Raw genomic sequence first — 21,144 nt, forward strand, 5'->3', positions numbered from 1 at the left:
TAATTGTCGGGTCTTGTGAGCTGCCGAACATGATCAAGATCATCTATCTGTAATTCTATATGTTGTGTTTGTTGGGATCCGATGAATAGAGAATACCATGTTATGTTGATTATCAATTTATATCTATGTGTTGTTTATGATCTTGCATGCTCTCCGTTACTAGTAGATGCGCTGGCCAAGTAGATGCTTGTAACTCCAAGAGGGAGTATTTATGCTCGATAGTGGGTTCATGTCTCTATGAATCTGGGGGAGTGACAGAAACCTCTAAGATTATGGATGTGCTGTTGCCACTAGGGATAAAACATTGGTGCTATGTTCGAGGATGTAGTTACTGATTACATTACGCGCAATACTTAATGCAATTGTCTGTTGTTAGCAACTTAATACTGGAGGGGGTTCGGATGATAACCTGAAGGTGGACTTTTTAGGCATAGATGCATGCTGGATAGCGGTCTATGTACTTTGTCGTAATGCCCAATTAAATCTCACTATACTCATCATAATATGTATGTGCATGGTCATGCCCTCTTTATTTGTCAATTGCCCAACTGTAATTTGTTCACCCAACATGCTGTTTATCTTATGGGAGAGACACCTCTAGTGAACAGTGGACCCCGGTCCAATTCTCTATACTGAAATACAATCTACTGCAATACTTGTTCTACTGTTTTCTGCAAACAATCATCTTCCACACTATACATCTAATCCTTTGTTACAGCAAGCCGGTGAGATTGACAACCTCGCTGTTTCGTTGGGGCAAAGTACTTGGTTTGTGTTGTGCAGGTTCCACGTTGGCGCCGGAATCCCTGGTGTTGCGCCGCACTACATCTCGCCGCCATCAACCTTCAACGTGCTTCTTGGCTCCTACTGGTTCGATAAACCTTGGTTTCATACTGAGGGAAAACTTGCCGCTGTACGCATCACACCTTCCTCTTGGGGTTCCCAACGGACGTGTGCTACACGCCATCAATGATCATCCAAGTAGTCAGTCCATGGGTTGGGCAATTTATAACCAGAGATTTCATTCTTTCCCATGCTTGTGCAACATGCTCAGTATCCAATTGTTTAAAGTTCATTATGCTACTCCTCAAAGATATAATTTTAGCAGGGGGATAATATCTACAAATAAAAGCATCCTTGCATTTAGTCCATGAATCAATAATATTCTTAGGCAGAGATAGCAACCAATCTTTAGCTCTTCCTCTTAATGAGAAAGGAAACAATTTTAATTTTATAATGTCACCATCTACATCCTTATACTTTTGCATTTCACAAAGTTCAACAAAATTATTGAGATGGGCAGCAGCAGCATCATCAGAACTAACACCAGAAAATTGCTCTCGCATAACAAGATTCAGTAAAGCAGGTTTAATTTCAAAGAATTCTGCTGTAGTAGCAGGTGGAGCAATAGGTGTGCATAAGAAATCATTATTATTTGTGTTTGTGAAGTCACACAACTTAGTATTTTCAGGAGTACCCATTTTAGCAATAGTAATTAAAGCAAACTAGATAAAGTAAATGCAAGTAACTAATTTTTTTTGTGTTTTTGATATAGCAAACAAGATAACAAATAAAGTAAAACTTAGCAACTAATTTTTTTGTATTTTGTTTTAGTGCAGCAAACAAAGCAGTAAATAAAATAAAGCAAGACAAAAACAAAGTAAAGAGATTGGATTGTGGAGACTCCCCTTGCAGCGTGTCTTGATCTCCCCGGCAACGGCGCCAGAAAATCTTCTTGCTGCGCGTGGTTGACGTATGTCTTTTCCGTTCAACACGCGTCCGTTGGGAACCCCAAGAGGAATGCGTGATGCGTACAGCAGTAAGTTTTCCCTCAGTAAGAAACCAAGGTTTATCGAACCAGTAGGAGCCAAGAAGCACGTTGAAGGTTGAAGGCGGCGAGATGTAGTGCGGCGCAACACCAGGGATTCCGGCGCCAACGTGGAACCTGCACAACACAACCAAAGTACTTTGCCCCAACGAAACAGCGAGGTTGTCAATCTCACCGGCTTGTCAGAACAAAGGATTAGATGTATAGTGTGGATGATGATTGTTTGCAGAGAACAGTAGAACAAGTATTGCAGTAGATTGTATTCGATGTAAAAGAATAGGACCGGGGTCCACAGTTCACTAGAGGTGTCTCTCCCATAAGATAAATAGCATGTTGGGTGAACAAATTACAGTTGGGCAATTGACAAATAGAGAGGGCATGACAATGCACATACATGATATGATGAATATTGTGAGATTTAATTGGGCATTACGACAAAGTACATAGACCGCTATCCAGCATGCATCTATGCCTAAAAAGTCCACCTTCAGGTTATCATCCGAACCCCTTCCAGTATTAAGTTGAAAACAACAGACAATTGCATTAAGTATGGTGCGTAATGTAATCAATAACTACATCCTTGGACATAGCATCAATGTTTTATCCCTAGTGGCAACAGCACATCCACAAGCTTAGAACTTTCATCACACGTCCTGCATTTAATGGAGGCATGAACCCACTATCGAGCATAAATACTCCCTCTTGGAGTTAAGAGTAAAAACTTGGCCAGAGCCTCTACTAATAACGGAGAGCATGCAAGATCATAAACAACACATAGGTAATAGATTGATAATCAACATAACATAGTATTCTCTATCCATCGGATCCCAACAAACACAACATATAGCATTACAGATAGATGATCTTGATCATGTTAGGCAGCTCACAAGATCCGACAATGAAGCACATAAGGAGAAGACAACCATCTAGCTACTGCTATGGACCCATAGTCCAGGGGTGAACTACTCACTCATCACTCCGGAGGCGACCATGGCGGTGAAGAGTCCTCCGGGAGATGATTCCCCTCTCCGGCAGGGTGCCGGAGGCGATCTCCTGAATCCCCCGAGATGGGATTGGCGGCGGCGGCGTCTCTGGAAGGTTTTCCGTATCGTGGCTCTCCGTACTGGGGGTTTCGCGACGAAGACTATATGTAGGCGGAAGGGCAGGTCAGGGGGGCATACGGGGGCCCCACACGCTAGGGCCGCGCGGCCCCCCCTGGGCCGCGCCGCCCTAGTGTGGCGGCGCCCCGTGGCCCCACTTCGTCTTCCCTTCGGTCTTCTGGAAGCTTCGTGGCAAAATAGGCCCCTGGGCGTTGATTTCGTCCAATTCCGAGAATATTTCCTTACTAGGATTTCTGAAACCAAAAACAGCAGAAAACAGCAACTGTCTCTTCGGCATCTCGTTAATAGGTTAGTGCCGGAAAATGCATAAATATGATATAAAGTATGCATAAAACATGTAGATATCATCAATAATGTGGCATGGAACATAAGAAATTATCGATACGTCGGAGACGTATCAAGCGTGCATTTGGTGTCCTCCAGCAGAGATTTGCTGTAGTCCGGTTCCCGCTTTGACTTGGAAGAAAGATCATATGTGGGAGGTGATAAACTGTTGTGTGTGCTTACACAACATGATTATCGAGGATGAGCGGAAGCATCCGGTACCTGAGCGAACAAGCTGCACCATATGACAGAGAGGGTCCTCTTGCACAGCCTAACCACCAGGTGCCGGCTGGGCTACGTTCATCGCTATGCGTCAGGAGATTCGAGACTCCACAATGCATCAACAGCTGCAGGACGATCTGGTGGAGCACTTATGGACGTTTCGAGGCAACACCAACTAGTTTCCATTTGATTTGTTTGAAAACTTGTCTTGTTTTGTTAAACTGTAACTTTTATTTGTAAAAATAAGCCAAACGTTGGCAAAACTGGCCAAATTAGCTGAATTATGTATGAAATTCTCAAAAAATGGTGAACCCTGGGTGTTCCCGGCGGGGAGACGGCTGGAACTTCGGCGCTTCCCGGGCCAAAGTTTCGTCCAATCCGACGTTTGTTAAATCTGGATTTTCGCCCGGGGGAGTCGAACGGCTGGGATGCTCTTACATTGCAAACACATGAGCAGAGGAGACACGGGCAGAGCTGCATCTGTGTGGTGGTGTGGGCTGTGACGGAGGTCCGGCACCAGCGCCCAAGGTCAGAGATCCGGCAGGGTCACGGCCAGGTGGTGCGGCTCGCTGCCGGCGGCCAGGTCGACGGTTGGCTGGCAGCGATGCGGTGTGGCCGGCGACCGGGGATGGAGAGGCAGGCTGATAGATGTAGCTGTGGTGGGGTCGAACTGGGTTGTGGCGGCGCTACGGCATGTCGCCTCCTTGTTGTTGGCTAGGTCAGCAAGAACAGAAGTGAGATCTAAGGAGGAGAATCTAGAGAAACGTTGGGATAATCCATGCGCTGGGGAAGAATGGCCGGTCTCTTCGGTCAGTTCGGTTTCCCGGCAACGATGACCGAACAGCCCAAGATTATTTCAGTCACTGCAAGAAGAAGACCGATCGAGTAACCGAAGACCGAAGTATTGCTCAGTTCGGGTTCGGGCTTCCGGTACGGTTTTTTATGCCCGGGCAGAAGTTAGCTGATGTTTTGTTTCTTACGTAGATTAGTTGATGTTGCTCGCCAGTTCGCCTGGACGCCAGGTGATTCTCGATCTAGCTTTCCACATGCCAAAATAACACATGGTGAAGAGGAAAATCAATTTATGATATGGTAACACGATCAACCCAAGGAACAACCGGGTGGCTGGTGCAACGTGGTGATATCATACTCGCCGCCATTGCGCCAAGAAATTGATTAGATAGCCGTGACCGGGAGACGCATAATTGGTTGTCCAAGCGGAATCAGTCAGATCGCAAGGTGTGACGGCTGCCGGCTGCCACATGAACAATCCGCCACCAGCTCGATGAGAACCCCAGATTGGCAACTTTTTTTTTCTCTGTACCCAAGAGATGAGGTTCCTGAGTAGATACTGGGTTGGAGGAGGCCACGGGAGTCACGCGCTTTATCCTACGGTTAAAACTAAATCATAAATTGATCTGATGGATGAAATTTGCTAAACTGAGGGATTAACGTGGAGGCTCGTAGGGAGTCTTCAATTAGTAAATATAAGATTAGTTAAACTTGATATCGTTTGCCTTTTTAAAAAGTATATTCACTACATTTTGGCAACGAGGAAGTACATCTTTTTTTCTTCTCCCTTTCGAAATTTTGCTGAGCCATCCTATTCACAGAGCGATACTGCTGGCTTGATTTCAGATCCATCGTATGGTTAAAGAAAGGACGGTGGTGCCAAGGCAAGAGAAGTAACATGGTGCCAAGACAAGGGGAAAATAAACCGGCCTTAAAAAAATTCAAAATTTCTAAACATCACGAATATGAGTAATTAAATAGCCCACGAGGGTGACGAATCTGAGAATCTAGGTAACTAAAAGGAAGCTAGATCCCAATTTGATCACATTGATTTGATATGGTTATCATCAATTGTGTTGTCACTTATCAAATATGCATGAACCTATGATATAAATAGTTATTACTTAGTGCTAGAAGATAGATATTACTTATCCTTTCATGTGCCATTTCGTTGATAAATTTTGTTGTGATACATTTGTTCTCCCATTATGAGTACTAATTGTTTTCACTTAAATACTTGTGTGACATTTAGAGTATTTTTAAAAACTATATATGTTCTGTACAAGCAAAAGGTAATACTAGAAAACACATCTGACAATGGATGTTTTAGTTAAGTCAGTGATAGATTGTCAAGGTTGTGATTAGTTCCAGTAGATCGTTCACGTGTAAATATGGATTTTTCACGTGGCTTTTGGTTAAAGCTCGACCAAATATTTTGTATCACATGTGCCTCTTTATCTCCAAAGAAATATAGAAAAATAGGATGGGCATGCACGTGCGATTTGAAACTTGAATCTCGTGAACAAAGACTTTCGTCTATGATTCGAAAGTAAACCAATTCAAAATAAAATTTTAGCTAAATTTCAGCGTACTATGGATGTTTTTGCTGATCTTAATGTAGGCGATTTCCCATTGGACACCTTTTTCAGTGGGTGATGTTTTCCACCCCTCTATCTTTCGAAGTTACACAAAATGTTCCATCGATCATATACCTCACAACCTCTCTTGCTAGCTAATGAATGCCTCTTTAAATACAGTGTACATGTGCATGTGTCTTGAATGGTTAGCTAAGTCTCCTCATTTCTATGGTAACAAAAAGTTGTACACAAACAAGGGCAATAAACACTTTCAGTTATTTTTTTCCTCCAAGAATCATCCCGAAAAGATAACAATTTATTAAAGTTGGTAGTGAAGGCACCTTCAAGAAACACATGTTCAATGAAATATATCTTCGTTAGCTCGAAGCAGCAATTAAAATGGAAAATAAGATAAAAGTAATCGCAGGACACATTGTTCCATAGATTTCTCGAGATTTGATCCAGATGGTGGTACTAACTGCTTAGTCAATTTTGTCCTGCCCTGAACAAGACATGGATATTCCACCCTCACATAAAAAATAAGATTAATTTAAAATGTTTTACTATACCCGATTTAATCCTCAACAAGCACATAATGTTTTACTACACAAGTGTGGATTTGAATATAAACATTTATCACACATCTGTTTATACTAAACTTTTTTCCTAATTCTAACTTGTTTTGACAATATATAATCTTGACCAACATATTCTTTGTTACACATAGAAGTATTAGCACCATATATATAAGATTAACAGTAAGTATAATTATTATACAGTTTTAACTTCTAACATAGTAAATGTATTTCAACTTCAGTTGTGCTTGTTTTATTTCTGATTGAACCCCTTCGGAAAAACTTATGAATGACTTCGCATTGATCCAATAAATATAAAACATGAAAACACACGCCTCCATGTTTAATTTGTCACATATAGTACAAAGATAAATTGTGTGCGTACATACACGTTATCATCAAATAAATATTTCTTTAAATATTTTGGCCGAGAGCCCTAGAATGTAACAATATTTTGATAAGACAACACTACGTTAGTAGCTGAATGGAGGCAGTTTGTGTACGTAGCTGCGGAATAGGGCGGACACCGGTGACGAGGAGGCTGTCGATGGCTAGGGATACGATACACCCACTAGTGCAAGATCTAGGTATAACCCTTAACGATCAATCCTCTGAATAAATTATGCACAACACCTTGCCTCAGTGAGCACATCACAAGTCATATCACCAACAAGGAGATCTCTCCGAGCTCTTAAATTACTCCATATGGGTAGAAAGGGAGCCACATGATATGAATATATGCAAAACGATAAGTTGATTCTTGCGTGAACCATCCAGCAAACCCTTGTTAGGAAGTCAGCACAGCTACGCATGCATGGTAGTCTGGCTGTATGTAATCTAACACAATGGTTTGTGCTTGCCATCGAACTGGCGGCCAAGTTCTTTAGCTAGATCTATTTGTGCTTTGGAAAGATATATGGAATGATGAAGTGAGAGAAACAAAATATCCATACTTACACTCATTTGCTAAAAAATGGTAATATGATTATGGAGAAGGCTGTAAACATTGCAGCTAACGACATATATGATATGTACTATCTTCCCTTGTCAACCATTGCTCATGAACAACAACATGATCTCCAAGAAGAACTGAACTCTCTGTGCATATATATCTGATGATCATGATATATGGAAATTTATGTGGGGGGATTCACATTTCACCATTTACAGAGCAATGATTGGGCAACATGACACACCTAAACCAATGTTGGATATATGGAAATCATGCTTCTTGCCAAGACATAAATTATTTGCATGGCTCCTTCTACATAGCAGATGAACACAAAAGATCTAATGAAGAAGAAGGATCTTATTGTGAGTTCTCTGATTGTGTATTGTATGACATGCCCATAAGAGACTCTCCAACATGTGCTATTAGAATGCAGCTTCAGCAAAAACTTCTGGTGGGCGATTGGATTTGAGTGGTGTGACATACACAATATGGTTTAGGAGGCTGAAGGAAGATACTCAGTTAGCTTCATGATGGAGATATTGATTAGTGGATGCTGGATCTTATGTGACCAAAGAAATGATTACATATTCAATGAGAAAGTACCCTCTGTTCCTAGATGTATACCTAGATATAAATCATTTTCTCCTGGCCGTGCATTTATCTAGGTCAAACCCGAAGAAAGGCATGTAAGCATGGCTAGACACTCTATAAGCTTGTAATAAATGAACCATTGATCATGTAAATATTTTCACCCTTTTATATCAAACGTGCTTCCTTTTTTATGCAATACATATTTTTCTATTTTATTTTTGTAGCTTCTCCCCTTGAAAATATTGTTGAGCAATCCTATTCGCAGAGCGATACTGCTGGCTTGAGTTCAGATCTGCCGTATATGTACAAGATTTGGGTATAACCCCTACCGATCTCCCCGAGTAAATTATGCACACCCACTTTGTCTGAGCTCATCGTATCTACCAAGCAGATCTCTCCGAGCTCTTAAACTAATCCACATGGGTAACTGGTCAGAGGACGGGGAACCACGGGACAGGGAATATATGCAAGACGTAAGCAGATTCTTGCGTGAACCGTGCAGTAACCCACGTTATGAAGCCAAGCCCAGCTAGGGTACGCATGCATGCTGGTAATCTAACGCGATGCTTTGTGCTTGCCATCGAACTAGCGGCAAAGTTCTTTCGCTAGCTAGACCTCTTCATGCTTTAATTCAAGAATCTTTCGTCGTCGTCTAAGCTGTGATAAGGTCGTTGAGTTAACAAACCAGCCACGCGAGCAACGGTACATTTAAATGTTCCACGACAGCAGGCCATCGAGACTTATTTTTTTTGCTATTAGGAATAATTAACGACCGTTAATTAAGAGATAATCCTCACTTGTAATGGGAAACCGTCGTAGCCAGTTGGCCCCTAGCTAGAGCGTCGCCTCCACAAACCGACCTAGAAAACCGCCTCTGCAATAGCAAGTCAGATCATGCGATAACCTCGCCAATCAATTCACAAAGTCTCTTCCAACTTCGACATTCCAGAAATATATTCACGGAATTGGTATGCGACGACTCTGAGATTTGCAAGAATCATGGAAATATCTTCCAAAACTATTCTAGCTCAAAACATCAAATTATACTCTTTAAATTAATGAGTTTACTTTACAGGTTCTCATTAAGGTTTTAATAAGGTAATATCAACATAATTAAATACCATTTTTTTCCCTACCAGGGTTTTAGGGAAGTGTACACGGCATATTTATTGACCTCTATATTCTATGGATTTACTTCATATTAAGTTAACGGAGGCGATAATCATTATATGTTGTATAATTTTGTTCTTATTTTTCTACTAGGTTTGAACGAGATTTAACAAAATATCCTACACTACTCAATTTTTTTCCATGGGGTTTTTGGAGGAGACTTAATTATGATGATGGATCTTTATGCAATGAATCAGCGATTAGGGGAGTGCTAAAAATAATTGAGGCTCTTTAACTGAAAGATAATCCTCAATTGTAATCCCAAGTACTGTGGGAAGCGTGTCGTAGGCAGTTGGCCCCGTCATCTTAAGCAACCGACTTAGGAAACCTCATCTGTAAATTCTGTACATGTGCTATGTAAGGATTACCTATTGAGTCATTTGCTCGTTGTCTCTCGTTCTCTCTACTTCTGCTCTTTACAATTTTCACGGAGACGGTACGTAGCTAGCTGGATAAGAGCATCCACCGGCGCTTCTTAAATAGTCGTCGGGAGGGTTGCCGACACTGCTGTATGAAGGTGCCAGCAGTGCATACTCTATTTGGGGACGTTGTTTCTACGCCGGCGCCTCTCACACGGCGGCTCCCAAATTTTTTTTTTGTTTTTACAATATTTTAAAACAATATATCAATCATATTTTATTCATACTATATTCAATAGTTCATATAATCACACAAATAGTACTTAAATTATTCATACAATTAAATAAATAGTACTTAAATTATTCATATAATCAAATAAATGGAAATTAAATTATTCATAGAATCAAACAAATGAAATAAAATCATGCATTGTTGGTGGCTCGTCTCCTCGCCCACAAATGCGCAGCTAGATCCGCCTGAAGTTGTACATGAACACCTACATCTCGAATTTCATTGTGCATATGAAAAAAAGCGGAAAATTCTTGGGGTACATGCTCTACCTCAGCAAGTGGTCATTGATAATCAAATGGTTGATCATCATGCACAGGTTTGTCGCGCTCGCTCTCAATGATCATGTTGTGCATGATCACACAGGCGTTCATCACCTCCCACATCTGACCAAGTGAGAGCAGGGTACCTGACAACGGCGAAACGCTGTTGAAGCACCCCAAAAGAACGCTCAATATCTTTGTGTGCTGCTTCCTGGCATGTTGCAAAATAAGCGTCCATCTCCGAAGCTGGAGACGGAATTGTCTTCACAAATGTATCATACGTCGGGTAGATACCACCAGCTAGATAGTACCCCTTGTTGTATGTATGATCGTTTAACCCAAAGTTCACTGCAGGAGCTTGTCCCCTCAGCTATCCTGCAAATCCCAGAAGCGTTGCAGTTGATATCATTGTTTGTTCCTGCCATGTCAAAAAATGCATGCCAAATCCAAAGGTCATGGTCTTCCACCGCCTAAAAAATGACACAGCACTGTATGCCCCTTGTTGATCCCCTGTCAAGCAAAAGGGCAATTCTTTCAGCCCCAGTGCATATAGTCAATGCTTCCGAGCATCCCAGGAAACCCTACTGCTGCATTTTTTTTGCAGGATCCGAGTTGTATCATCTACCCTTGGTGCTCTCAAATAGTCTAATAGCAAACAGCGTTGTGACGGCTCAGCAAAACTTGTAGAGCATCTATGTATATATCGACTCCACCATCCGTAGGTAGTCATTGGCTGTATCTAGAGCAGCTCCGTATGCAAGTGCACTTTTGAATTAAGGTGAAGCCGCACAAACCTGTGCAATCTTGCTTGGCTTTGAAGTAGTCGTCGTACTCCCTGACGCCGTAGACAATCTTCAAGAACAGCTCCTTGTTCATCCTAAATTGGCACCGAAATTCCTTCAGTTAATGAGTCGCGTCGTCGTTGAAGTAGTCGGCGTCAAGAAGCATTGCGCTGGCTTGACGATGTCGGTTGCTGTTTCTCCTCTTGCCTGGCTTTGAGCCGTCGCGCTGAGGCATGACGAAGAAAGGCTGGCAAACGCGCATCATATCCATCAGAATCAGTTGCTATTGTTGCCGCCGGACAGCCTCAACGTTCTGCTCCTCCGTGAATAGCTGCACCATCATCTCATCGTTGATTTCCTTCGCGGCAATCAGACGAACACCTTGCGGGCGGGGCGGTTGTGCCGCGATGACGGCGAGCTCTGTTCCGGAAACAGTGGCCGCCGATCGAGGGGGTGGCGTCTGTGTCGATGGAGGACAGTTCCTGGACATACGGATGTGTCTATTGCAAGCAGGGGGAGCGCAGCGGCGACAACGACAGTGGCAATCTAGAGAGGTGGGAGTCAGATCGGGCGTTGGTAGGAGGTGGGGAAAACGGTGCGTCTGGCCCACGCTTGTTTTCTGAAGTGCCGCGAGGCACCGGCGCCCCGATTCGTGCCCTTCGCGAATGGGCCGGCGCGGGGTTGCTGGCGATTCTATTGGCCTCAAAAACTAGCCGGCGCCTTTTGATACGCACCGATGCGAGCCCAAAAATTATGTCAGCCCTCAAAACGCTATCGAGGCCGCTATGGGACGCGCCTGTGGAGATGCTCTAAGTGCTCCCCTTACACCTCTCTTAGATTGCGATTTTGGGTCAGCATCAGTAGTGCCGGTGCCGCCTGTGGTCGATCCTCAGAGTCGCGGTTTCCGTTCATACTTTGCAAGTCCAATCGTGCAGAGCTAATCAACACACGGGACGGTGCAATGCTGATCCATGAAGGAGGACACACGTGTACAAACATATGTAATCAAGGATCAAAGGTGCATGCATGAACATCTGGATAAAGCGCCGGCCCCAGCCAGATCGACGCGACGACGACGACCGTGTCGACCGACAGACATGCGGACAAAAATCGACGGCATGGATCTGCAGAAGCGACCGCGTACGTGGACACACAGGTGGCCGTACGTACGTGCGTGGATCTTCAGTTAATCGAGTTCACGCGTGATGGACCGACCGATCGCGTTCCATGCTGACGTTCATGGAAGATTCCGCGATCCATATCGATCTGCAGTACGTATGCTCTAGCTGCTGTGCCTGTGCTGGATTTAGCCTAGCAATGCTTAAGATAGCTTTGGAACGGGGGAAAAGTGTACACTTAGCTGCTACCTTAGCTGGGGGGCTGGGTCTACCACACTAACGATCGATCGCGACGTCTTACTCGACCGATGCATGCTCTGATGCTCCTCCCAGCAACAAACAAAGTGAGCTGCTACTAGATGATAAAACAAGTGTTGACTAGCTGTTTATTGGTGTTTGACAATTCTGGTGCGACGGTGGATATTTAACCCTTTTTATCTGATGAACACTTTCTGTCTTTTCTTCACACAGACATGTTCAGGGGCCTAGGAGTTCTTAAGTTATTATCCTGTTATCGACAAAGTTTGCATGGGAGAGTTAACATCGGTATATAGGTCTGATTTCTTCCATGCACCATATTACTAATCCATATTATACAAGATTTATTCTAAAACTGACCATTTGCAATGCCTGCCATTGCATCTTTCTGCAAAACTCAACTGCTTGATTTTGTCCAACTATTGGTCATCTGTATCTGCAGTTCTGAACCTATATACCCTACTATCGAACAAATACGGGAAGACACGGGGAACATTCAGAACGCAAATTCGTAGCCTAATGTTTCAGCTATTCAGCTAATGATCTAGCTGCACCAAAAGAGCACAACTCACTGTCTGGTGAATTGCCGGCAATACAGTACTAGCTCTCCATGTTTTTATCCTATATATCATGCACACGGACAGTGCCAGCCTTCATGAGGTAACCAACTCCAAAAAGTTCACAACAGCACAGCTGACCTCCTGTGGCATTTAGCTGAGTCATCGGAACATAAGAAAACACAGCACAAGCTTATAGGTGGATTCTCTCCGTCAGGATAAAAAAACGCAATTGGACAATAATTCCTCTTCCTCCATTTGTTTAATTTCCTTGCATTTCAGCCCAAGCCTCTATATAAAGCAAGGCGATCTCCCAACATAGCTCCCGGTACTTTGCTGCAGCCATATCTTGCACTAGCTTCTCCTCCCTCCGCGAGCACCGCCATTGCCCTTGACCTAACCTGCTTGGTAGGATCGACACAGCGCACAAGCTAATAACCTTCTTGTGAAGGCCATGGAAACACTATCTCTAGCTGTATGGGCTGTTGCCTCGGCCATGGCCGTGGTTTCTTTCCTGTGGGCGTATAGATGGAGCCATCCCAAGGTAAACGGCAGGCTGCCTCCGGGCTCCCTCGGCCTCCCTCTCCTTGGCGAGACCATGCAGTTCTTCGCTCCGAACCCTACTTGCGATGTCTCCCCCTTTGTCAAGGACAGAGTGAACAGGTAGGGTAGTTAACCACCAAGTGTCCGACCACAATCGATTATTTCAGGCATTGTCACATTGGAGAAAGTACATATGAACTGAGCTTGCTGTAACATATTGGAGATGTTCGCACGTGTAGGTACGGTACTGTCTTCAAGACCAGCGTCGTCGGGCGGGCGGTGATCGTGTCCGCCGACCCGGACCTGAACCACTATGTGTTCCAGCAAGAGGGGAAGCTGTTCGAGAGCTGGTACCCGGCCACGTTCACCGAGATCTTCGGCCGCGACAACGTCGGCTCCCTCCACGGCTTCATGTACAAGTACCTCAAGACCCTCGTGCTCCGGCTGTATGGCCAGGAGAACCTCCGGGCGGTGCTCCTTGCTGAAACTGATGCCGCCTGCCGCACCACCCTCGCCTCGTGGGCAGGCCAGCAAAGCATCGAGCTCAAGGACGGCCTCTCCGCCGTAAGACGTCCACTTCTTGCATGTGTTGCTGGAGCAAACATTCCTAGCTAGGGAGCTCATTTTTTGAACATCAAGGCTTAGATTGCTGATGTGTGCATCTCTTCTCCCAGATGATCTTTGACATTACTGCGAAGAAGTTGATCGGCTACGAGCCGTCAAAGCCATCTGAGAACCTGAGGAAGAACTTCGTGGCCTTCATCCGCGGCCTGATCTCCTTCCCGATGGACATCCCCGGCACTGCATATCATGAGTGCATGAAGGTACACAACATGCGCCGATGCGCGCAATGCTTATTGACCACCGACGTACGCAGTGCACAAAACTGCACATGCATGCGTGTCAAGTCAACATACGACCAGTCAATGGCTTCCCTTAAGTCAATGGGTTCCGTACTCACGCGGCAGAACCCACTCCCTTAAGACTCTAACTGACTGAAATTCTAAACACGTGACGTAGCTGAAATTACATGCATGTGTGTACAGGGGAGGAGGAACGCCATGAAGGTGCTCAAGGGGATGATGAACGAGAGGATGGCCGACCCGGGGAGGAAGCGCGAGGACTTCCTAGACATCATGATCGAGGAGCTGAGAAAGGAGAACCCCGTCCTGACGGAGGCCGTGGCGCTGGACCTCATGTTCGTGCTCCTCTTCGCGAGCTTCGAGACGACGGCCTTGGCCCTCACGCTAGGCATCAAGCTCCTCACTGACAACCCAAGGGTGCTCGAGACGTTAACGGTTAGTTGCACAAACCGCGTGCGACTTCTAGATCAATGTTGTGTCCCTGAGCAAAGGTATGCAACTGGGCGAACTACTTGTGCCAAATAACAATTGACGAGATAATGCTCTTTGTGTGGCTAGGAGGAACACGAGGCGATTGTCAGGAACAGGAAGGACCCAGATGCCGGCCTCACATGGGCAGAGTACAAGTCCATGACCTTCACCTCTCAGGTGAGCCTAACCAGCACTAGCAAAGCTATGGTGCAAATTGCACAATTAAGAAATTCACACGATGTAATAGTGACTAACTAGTGGCAGTTAGAGCATTATGATAGTGTCAAACTAAACACAGGAACCTGGTAGCCCGGTGCGATTACACAAGTGTGTGCCTTTTGCGCCGTACTTGTGCAACCAGATGAGTAGTGAAGTTATTATCCTAACATTATACTTAAAAGGAATTGAGAAAACGAAACTGAAACTCCAATTGAATTTAGCCTCTGAATAAAAACTAATGCCCTACCTCACTACCTCTCCACGTTGTGCATGAAGGTCACGTTGGAGATAGCAAGGATAGCCAACATCGTGCCCGGTATTTTTCGGAAGGCCTTGCAAGACATTGAATTCAAAGGTAATTGAGTACGTAAATATCATGGCGTATCCCTTTCTGGTTCTTGGCGTGAGTTTAAGCGATCTGATCTTTTTCTGCATTCATTTTCTCCTTTGGGTGCAGGCTACACTATTCCAGCAGGTTGGGCAGTCATGGTTTGTCCTCCAGCAGTGCACTTAAATCCAGAAATTTACGAAGATCCATTGGCGTTTAATCCATGGAGGTGGCAGGTTTGTGCACTTTCATCTTTATACAAGTTGGCATGAACTCTACATATCTCATTTTGGATGCGAACCGAATATTAGGGTTAATTTCAGTGAGCTAAATAAATATGACAAAATATAACTTTAATTGGTATCTCCAGGGTTTTGTTTGTTTAAACTCCCAAGGTTCTCTATGCCAATAAACGACTATAGTCTATAATCCCTGAAGTTTGACCAGTCTAACGAAAATAAACCATTTTGAAAAAAACTAGTAACTATCTGCACTTGGAAGCTATTAGATCCAATGGCAACAGGCAGTTAATGAATCAATGTAATTCATATAAAATATTGTGAATTTCCCACAAATATAGAAGTCAGAATTTCTAGTAATTCTACCCAGAGGATGAACATGGAAGTTCGGTAACTATAAGTCTACAAGCTCAGTTCTCTTCACTGTGTTACGTGATTAGTCTACATGGTTGAGTGCGGTCAAGTCAGCCTCTAGAGAGCATCATATTGTCAAATGATACTCAATGTTCTGCTGATAAGGAACACGTAGGAATAAAGAAAGGAAGCGAACACTTACTTGTGTTACAGCAGTAGAAACAGTTGCCATGAAGCAAATGGCAGTAGAATAATATCTGCTTCTATAAGCCTCCATCCATGCATGCATGTACTTCATAAGCAAGCTGCATAGAAGTTATGTGTTCTGTTTTGAGTGTTGACTAGCCTCTTATCTGAAGAAATAACACCCATGAGCATTCGCTTGAGCAGGACAAGATGGAAATCACCGGAGGAACCAAGCATTTTATGGCCTTCGGTGGAGGTCTCCGGTTCTGTGTCGGAACCGACCTCACCAAGGTCCTGATGGCAACCTTCATGCACTGCCTGGTGACAAAATACAGGTGAAAATTTGTCATCTGAATCGATGTACATGTATTACACTTCATCTCCAATAACAAAGGTGAAATCAACTTTTTCTAAGCAAGAATTAATTTTCGCATTTCAGATGGAGGGTGGTGAAAGGAGGGAACATAGTCCGTACCCCAGGACTGAGCTTCCCAGATGGGTTTCACCTTCAGCTCTTCCCTAAGAACTGATATCGTAATAGCACCAGCGGGCTTCTTGCAGATAAAATTACAATAAATAAATACGTGTGTAAAGACGGCACATCTATGTGGTGAAGTACTCTGAGGTCGTTTTAGGGCACCTCTTTAACTCGTTGGTACTCTGTTTCAGTAGTGTTATGTAGGCCTCTAGTCCAACAGAAAGCAATTGCTGATTGTTTCCCCTGATAGTAGTTAGTCGTCCACATGGTGTCCCCATGTTGTACGAGTCTACTCATATGTTGTATATCTCTTATTGTTTAAATACATTTTGCAAATTAAAGAAAGTGATTAGGTGCGTTTGTTTGTACTTCTATGGGAGTTCTTATAGATTTTATTTTCAAAACACATATTGACAAGGGTGCTCCCTGGCAATGCCCACCATGAGGGGCTTAGGATTGACAGAATCCTGCAGGCGCGATATCGGAACCAAACAAATGGGGAGAGAGATTTACCCAGATTCGGGACCCTCGATGAGGTAAAACCCTTGCTTCCTGCTTGTCTGATCTTAATTATCGAATATATCGGGTTACAATGGGGTAGCCGAAAGGCTATGGTGGTTGACTCGTCGAGAGGCAAGGGTTCTAAGCTTCTAGCTCTAACTTGCGGTGGATCTATGTATTGATGTTGTGTCTCGACAGCCCCGACTAGGTTACAACAAGATCTATTCTAGTCTTTCCTTATTCGGTGCCTTCTTGCCTTGTTCATCAAAAAACCTTCTTCGGTTAGGTCTCCTTTCTTGGAACCGATGCAAAGGCCCACCTTAGCTATTGGGCAATCTTCATGGGCCCCTAGTTGGGCCAGAGGAGATAGTCTAATGTTGGGTACCCGAACGGTAATGCCCACATCACGTATACTCCCTCCGTCCCACCAAAAGTGTCTAGATACATCTAAATTTTGACAAAGTTGAGACACTTTTGATGGAACGAAGGGAGTACAACTATACGCGCACGAAAGAGTTTCTTTACCGATGAATCACCATGTACCCCTCTCCACCGATGTGTGCTTCGTCTACCATTGAAATGTCATTGTGGGACGCACTCAATATCAGCGGCAGCAGACTTCGAGATACAACTCCCTTACATACAAACTAAGTAATATTATTTTTTCGAAAACCCAGCAAACGAGACTGGCTTGAAATATGTACTAGGCAACCCGGATGTCAAAAATTTGGAAAACACAAAAGTTGACCAAAAAGAACCTGAAGAGGTTCAGAAATTCAGCTTTTTTAGAATCTCCGACCCATCGTAAAGCCCATTTGCTAGGTGTCTTAATCACCTCCAAAAGAAGATGCACCTTGAAGAGTTGGTCGTGATTAAAAAAATGCAGCTGTTAACTTCTAGCTAAACCTGCGAGTGTACCAAAATAAGTAAGGACCGAGCCCCTTTATAATGGCCGGTCGTACTTTACGGGTTGATGGCGCTTCCCACATCATCAAGAGATGGCAAACAATTGCCGACTATTTGGAGCAAGCCTGTAATAGTGCATACAGCGACACAAAGTCTGTTGAATGTAGCTGCGCGACTAGGCAGTCGATGAGAAGACACGGTCTCCATTTCCCACACGCGTAAGTGCATCCACTGTCAATGTAACTATCAATGTAACAATCTTCTAGGCTTAAGTCTGTCAACACAACCCAGATCGAACCCCTCCACTGTCATGTTCAGCACTCGTAACCGTAAGTTAGAACTCATCACTTCTAATGATTTTCACAACTGATGGAGGATTTGTGCCCGTCAATGGAGCAACGGAACCGTCGCCACCCAACAACCTCCGCGAGCACAAACTCCACGGACTCCACCTGCCTCGGCTTCCGAGTTTGGGTCCTCAGCCTATTTTCACAACTTTGGAAGTAAGGAGCCCAACCAACGGTTCTGAAATCCACTTCACCGATGAAAGACCACCTACATCTAATAGAGGGGTGGATAGGCGATGATCAAATTTAAGTGGAAATTTGGAGCTTTTAGAAAATTATTTTCTATTGGTTGCCTCCAGCACTCTACATGTGCAATTCTGCAAATATTGAACTTGTGAATGATTAGATTGCGAGGAAGTAAAGGGGTTACGGAAAAAAGATCGCAAACACGAAGATTTAGCGCTATCTTACGTTCTCCTTGGAGAAGGCTATGAAACACATTACATGGATACCAAGACCAACCTATTTCCCATTGATCTAGGACACCAAGTCCATGCGGAACCACTAAGAGGTAGATCTTCACAAATAGTAGGCGATCTATGACCTTCACAAACTCTCGTTTACAACACACCACGAAGGTTTCACTTGGCTAGCACTTGGATCTTGAAGCCTGTGCACACATACTACAAAGATAGTCTTGAAACACCATGAATCTCAAAATACGAGTTAGGATAAGCAGGTGAAGCTTTGTGCTTAGACAAGGTTTCCTCTTTGCTCAACTTTCTCACTTTGTCACGGAATGGGTTGGGGTTTATAAAGGAAAAGGTGGAAATCTGATCGTTACCGAAAAAAGTAACATGCCCCGAATTTCCGAATGGTCAAACCTAGTAGTTCTAGACTAGTTAGAAGTTAATTTGAACAGTTTCCTAGAGATACTAACCTGAACTTCAATAAAACAATCGAGACCAGAGAACCTCTAAAAACGGAAAGAATTCGACGGTACTAGGATGGAACGCTTGGAGGTTCCACTCATCGTAACGACTAGTATTCATCCCAGCAATGTGCATGGCCGGTAGTTCCAACAAAAGAGGAACTCGGAAGTTCTGGAACTAACAAAATACCATCATGAAAGAGTTGGACTGAAAACTGATAAATCCTTGATCGGAGATTGTAACCAAACTTCACTCGGAAGTGTCAGGCCAATACATTGGACTCCTAAAAGAGGAAAACCGAAGGATTAGAGGATTTGACACCATAGCTATTCATTTTTATTGGGAGAAGTTTGTCTAGAGGTTCCAAGATAGAACAATGGTGGAGATTAATAAATTCTAGTGGATTCTAAGAGGAAAAGTTTGGGAATTTTTGCAGTGGGTAATTTTCCTCTATTTTTCCAAATGACCATCTTCATAGTACGATATACCTATGACTCTTCGAGGGAGACCATACATTTACTTGATTTTTAAGGGCCACCATTGCAATCAATGCTACAATAAGATAAAATATTTGCTACGCAAGTGAGGGTATGCTAATTGCTAAAACGGGCGGATAGTGACCTCCGACAGTGAGGGAGGCGGCGATTTTCCCCTATCCTCCCAGTATGGCCGGCACTGTCTAAATAAATAATAGGAATATATCGAAATTTCGATACAAAGGACCACCTGCTCCAACAAATTGTCAAGAAGGACCATCTATGAATGAAATTGCCCAAAAGGACCACCTCTGTGTGGCGGGGCCTGCCAGGCGACACGTGGCACCTGCCGCCGTTGGTCATGGCGGCAGGATGACGTGGAGAGTGGAGACGTGCACTACTAGGAAAAGGGCAATCAGTGGCGCACCATTTTTACCCATCAGTGGCGCACTAGTGGTGCGCCACTGTTATCACGCCACTGCTAAGTCTTAGTAGTGGCGCACTAGTGGTGCGCCACAACTACCCTAAGTAACAGTGGCGCACTACGTGGTGCGCCATTGACAAGTCCAGTGATGCGCCACTATTACCCCAAAGGGGTGCGCCACTGTTATTCTGCAGTAGTGCGCCACTACTCTATGGTGTCGGTGCGCTACTGCTACCTCCTGGGGTGCGCCACTGTTATTGCGTTCTGGTGCGCCATTGCTGCCTGTTCAAGTGCGCCACTGCAGTCTCTCAGACGTGCGCCATTGCTGGCAGCTGCCGTGCGCCACTGCTACTTTCGAAAGGGGATCAGAGAGTAGTGCGCCACAAGGTCCGAACTAGTGCGCCACTGCTACTTACTGGTCGTGCGCCACTGATGGTCCTCTAGTGCGCCACTGCTAGTATTTCGTTTTTATTTTTTGTATTCCTGGCAGGTATTTGTACAGGTTGTATATCACACTATAATAACACAAATACAGTATATATAACACATATAAGCAGCTAGCACAGTATACCAATACATAGTCCTTCACATTAGCCTCCATGATTCACAAGATTTCAAATATTAGATAAGTGTTACGGTGTTACAAGTCACAAATGAGCTAGTGGTTACACAAGGTCGATCATCTAAACTAGCATCACATAGAAGAGAGCTAGAGTCACTACTAGCACCGTCCCGATGAAAGTGGTCTTCATCCGGTTCCTCCTCCGCTCCGTCCTCTCTCCCGCCAGATAGCGTGCGTATCTGTCTTCGGCCTCCGCTCTAGTGGTGTACCCTTTGTAGCTGTTACCGCTAAAACGGTGAACCTGTCTCCGACACTCCTCCCAGTCGTTGTAGACTCCGGGAACCTTGCCCTTGTACACGACATACCACGTCATATCTGCACATATATGAACAAGCCAAAGAAACTAAGAAGTGCAAACTCAAATAAGAGACAAGTAGCTAGTATGAACTAAATGGAATGCCTCATACATTGTATGTCCAAACAAATATTAACATTTAGGGAAGGCATTAGTGAGGCCAGGTAGGATGCACAAGAGATTGATACTTGTGTCATCGCACCAGGCTCACTAGCGCCTCCCCCAAGTGTAGTGACCACAAA

General features: G+C 44.2%; 1 protein-coding gene across 1 annotated transcript; it reads left to right on the plus strand.

Moving 5' to 3' along the window:
• Nucleotides 1-13,081: 13,081 nt before the first annotated feature.
• Nucleotides 13,082-16,827, plus strand: LOC127309413 (cytochrome P450 87A3). Its single transcript, XM_051340276.2, has 9 exons — nt 13,082-13,441; nt 13,561-13,885; nt 13,996-14,145; nt 14,368-14,619; nt 14,743-14,832; nt 15,151-15,229; nt 15,332-15,438; nt 16,186-16,316; nt 16,421-16,827. Exons 1-9 carry the CDS (start codon nt 13,233-13,235, stop codon nt 16,509-16,511), a joined length of 1,434 nt encoding a protein of 477 aa, XP_051196236.1. The 5' UTR covers nt 13,082-13,232; the 3' UTR covers nt 16,512-16,827.
• The last annotated feature ends 4,317 nt before the right edge of the window (nt 16,828-21,144 follow it).

The sequence above is a fragment of the Lolium perenne genome, chromosome 6, assembly GCF_019359855.2.
Source record: "Lolium perenne isolate Kyuss_39 chromosome 6, Kyuss_2.0, whole genome shotgun sequence".
Lineage (NCBI taxonomy): Eukaryota > Viridiplantae > Streptophyta > Magnoliopsida > Poales > Poaceae > Lolium > Lolium perenne.

Excerpts from the sequence above, each read along its gene's own strand:
- LOC127309413 (XM_051340276.2), top strand. The coding sequence starts at position 13,233 with ATGGAAACACTATCTCTAGCTGTATGGGCTGTTGCCTCGGCCATGGCC. Across the intron at positions 14,146-14,367 it reads CATATCATGAGTGCATGAAG|GGGAGGAGGAACGCCATGAA; the intron begins GTACACAACATG and ends ATGTGTGTACAG. Across the intron at positions 15,230-15,331 it reads GCAAGACATTGAATTCAAAG|GCTACACTATTCCAGCAGGT; the intron begins GTAATTGAGTAC and ends CTTTGGGTGCAG.